Source organism: Otolemur garnettii, unplaced genomic scaffold (assembly GCF_000181295.1).
Source record: "Otolemur garnettii isolate 467f Iridium unplaced genomic scaffold, OtoGar3 scaffold00233, whole genome shotgun sequence".
NCBI classification, from domain to species: domain Eukaryota; kingdom Metazoa; phylum Chordata; class Mammalia; order Primates; family Galagidae; genus Otolemur; species Otolemur garnettii.
This window is the reverse complement of record NW_003852628.1, coordinates 1,681,846-1,684,864: the sequence shown is the minus strand read 5'-3', so window position 1 is coordinate 1,684,864 and position 3,019 is coordinate 1,681,846. Positions and strand designations below refer to the sequence as shown.

At 56.9% G+C, this 3,019-nt stretch overlaps 1 protein-coding gene across 1 annotated transcript in view; it reads left to right on the top strand.

The window, feature by feature from the left end:
* Positions 1-759: 759 nt before the first annotated feature.
* NCCRP1 (non-specific cytotoxic cell receptor protein 1 homolog (zebrafish)) overlaps positions 760-3,019 on the top strand; it is a 4,120-nt gene continuing 1,860 nt past the window's right edge. Inside the window, exons 1-4 of the mRNA XM_003802139.2 lie at positions 760-1,102; positions 1,642-1,704; positions 1,791-1,842; positions 2,677-2,772. Coding sequence (XP_003802187.1) covers positions 778-1,102; positions 1,642-1,704; positions 1,791-1,842; positions 2,677-2,772 — 536 coding nt within the window. The 5' untranslated portion in view covers positions 760-777. The remainder of the gene's footprint in view (positions 1,103-1,641; positions 1,705-1,790; positions 1,843-2,676; positions 2,773-3,019) is intronic.

The following is a 3,019-nucleotide window of genomic DNA, read 5'->3' as shown; positions in this document are numbered from 1 at the left end:
CCTGGGCTTACCTGGGCTTACCAGGGCTGGATGTGGCCATGGGCAGGAAGTGGTTGTGGGCATATCTAGCCCTACAGGTTTCTCTGCCACCCCACTTCCTCCATATCATCCTTCTGCTCCCCCTCATTCCATCCCTCACCACAGATTCCCCATGACCTTTGAGGGAGGAGTCTTCCATAGTCCACCTGCCCCAGCCCAGGAAGAGGTATGGGCACCCAGAAAACCCATGGGGTTATGCTTCTCTCTCTCCTTGGGCCCCCCATCTTTGGTTCCAGGTCTCTCTCTGCTCTCCTCACCTCAGTTTCTAGGACAGAAAATGCCAGGGTCCTGAACAGGTGTCCTAGGTGAGGGCAGAGGTTGAGTGGCAGAGGAAGGACCTCTCCTCTCCACTTCTCCAACCCCCCTACACTGAAAAGGGGGAGGAAGGAGAGGTCTTCATTAATTAACCCCTTAATCCTGCCATGCCAGATCTTAATAAGGGAGATGGGCCTCATTAAAGAGCGCTGGCAGTAGCCTGGGTCTTCAGCTGCCCTGGGAAAATTGGGGCAGGAAGTCTGGCGACCTAAGGAGGGGGCTGGGGACACCAACCCCTAGGTCTGAGGGAGGAGGGGATGGGGACCTGGACTCCTGAGTTTGAAGGAGGAGGGGCTGAGAGCCCAGATCCTCCCCCTTACACACACCCCTCTTAAATACCAGCTAGGGCACCCTGCCCCTTCCTGCTCTCAGGTAACCCCGAACCCTGCAAAACCCGGGACAGTCGTCCAGACTCGACCACGGATGGCGGAGGTGCGGGACGGATACGCGCTGGGTGGCCGGATGGAGGCCGAGAGGCCCTCAAACCCCCAGGAGCTGCCGCCCTCGCCGCGGTCGCCGCCACCACCGCAGTCGCCTCCACCTCTGCCGTCGCCTCTGTCGCCTGCGGCCCCCGAGATCCCCGATCTCCCTCAGCCCGAGCCGTCTGAGGCCTACGCCCGGCAACTGCTGCTGGAGGAGTGGGGCCCGCTGAGCGAGGGCCTGGAGCTGCCCGATCGCCTCACCTGGAAGCTGCTGCTCCTGCGGCGGCCGCTGTACCGCAACCTGCTGCGCGCGCCCAACCCCGAAGGTGCCAGGAGCAGCTGGGAGGCACCACCCGGACCCTCTGTCTCTTCATCTTTCCGTCTCTCTTTCCTTGTCTCTCCGTCTCTGTCTCTTCATGGCTCTGCATCCCTCTCTGTCTTACTTTCTGTCGTCGTGTCTGTCTGGCTGCGTCTCCATGTCCCACCTTGCATCTCTGTTTTGCCTCTGTCTCTATGTCATAGGTCTCTGTCTCTCTTTATCTCTTCCTCTATCTCTCTGTCTCACTCCTGGATCTATTCCCGCTCCTCCTACCTCATCCTGCCTGTGTTTCTGTCGCTCTCTCTTGGTCCCTCTTTTTGTCCTTTGACTCTGTCTCGCAACTGGCGCTTGCTCCCTCCCAGTATAACCCCCAACCCAGGACATTCCCCTGGTTCTCTTCGGACCCCTCCTCCTTCAGACCCAGGGACCCTCAATCATCTCGGAGGGCACAGGCTCCTGAGCTTCCAGCTTAGCCCTGCGGGGTAGAGCGACCACCTGTGGTCTGGGCGGCGGCCTGAGGCTCCCTTACCTGTATGTACATTTCAGGCATCAACATCTATGAGCCAGCGCCTCCTACTGGTCCCACCCAGCAACCCCTGGAGACTCTGGGTGAGTGCTTGGGGGCTGAGCTGCTCAGGGTGGGGGGTGGCCTCCAGAATGGGGTGTTTTCAACCTCGTGTCTCCCGACCTGCCAGGCAATTTCCGTGGATGGTACATTAGAACTGAAATGCTCCAGAAAGATCTAAGGTGAGTCACTGGGGCTGGTGTGGCCTGTGTTCTATTCCCTCGCTGCAGGACCTGGGGAACTGCCTGATCAGGATTAGTCAGAGGAGAGAACAATTGTGAAACACACAGCAGAGGGTCGGGCTATGTCTGGCTAGCAGCTGTTATAGTTTTTGTTGTTGTTGTTTGTTTGTTTTTTGAGACAGGGTCTCACTTCTTCGCCCTCAGTAGAATGCCATGGCATCACAGCTCACAGCAACCTCAAATTCTTGGGCTCAAGTGATTCTCTTGCCTCAGCTCCCAAGTAGCTGGGACTACAGGCACTCATCCCAAGCCCAGCTATTTTTTTAGAGATGAGGTCTCTCTCTGGCTCAGGCTGGTCTCGAACTTGTGAGCTCAGGCAATCCACCCTCCCAGAGTGCTAGGATTTATAGGCCTGAGCCAACAGGCCCTGGACAGTAGCTGTTATTGTTATTGATATTCTCAGCCTCTTTCCCTGAGAGGGGAAGAGCAACAAAGGCCACCACCTGTCCTCCAATGAACCAAGCCTCGCCTCTACACAGTGGATGAGGCAGTGTAACTCAGCACTCAGTCACACACACCCATGTTTGGATCCTGGTTCTGCCACTTCTTTATAGTTTAACCTTGGGCAAGTCTCCATCTTAAGCCTCAGTTTCCTCATCTGCAACACAGATGACACAGGGTTCAATGTCATTGCCCTCAGAGGGGCCGGTGGGGGAGCTTAGACTATAAAGTGCTGAGGGTCTCCAGGTATCCTGACAGCATTTAGGCCGACCTGGGGACCCTCAAGGATCCCAGCGGATCCCAGACCTCACCTCTCCCACTGCCTCTCCGCAGCTGGACAGTGAAGCAGCAGTGTGTGGACCTTCTGGCCGAGGGCCTGTGGGAGGAGCTGCTTGACGACGAGCAGCCAGACATTACGGTCATGGACTGGTACGTGCCTGGCTCCACCAGCTCGGCCCCTCCATTGTGCAGGCTCCCACAGTGCCAGCCTTGTCCCCCCCAGCCCTGAGCTCCTCACCAAGCCCCTGCTGGTGCTGTAGGGTCCAGCCCTGCCCTCCACTTTGCCCCCTCCCCGAATGTTTTAGGGTTTTGTTTGGTTGGTTGTTTTTTTGTTTGTTTGTTTTTTATTTTATTTTATTTTATTTTTTGAGACAGAGCCTCAAGCTGTCCCCCTGGG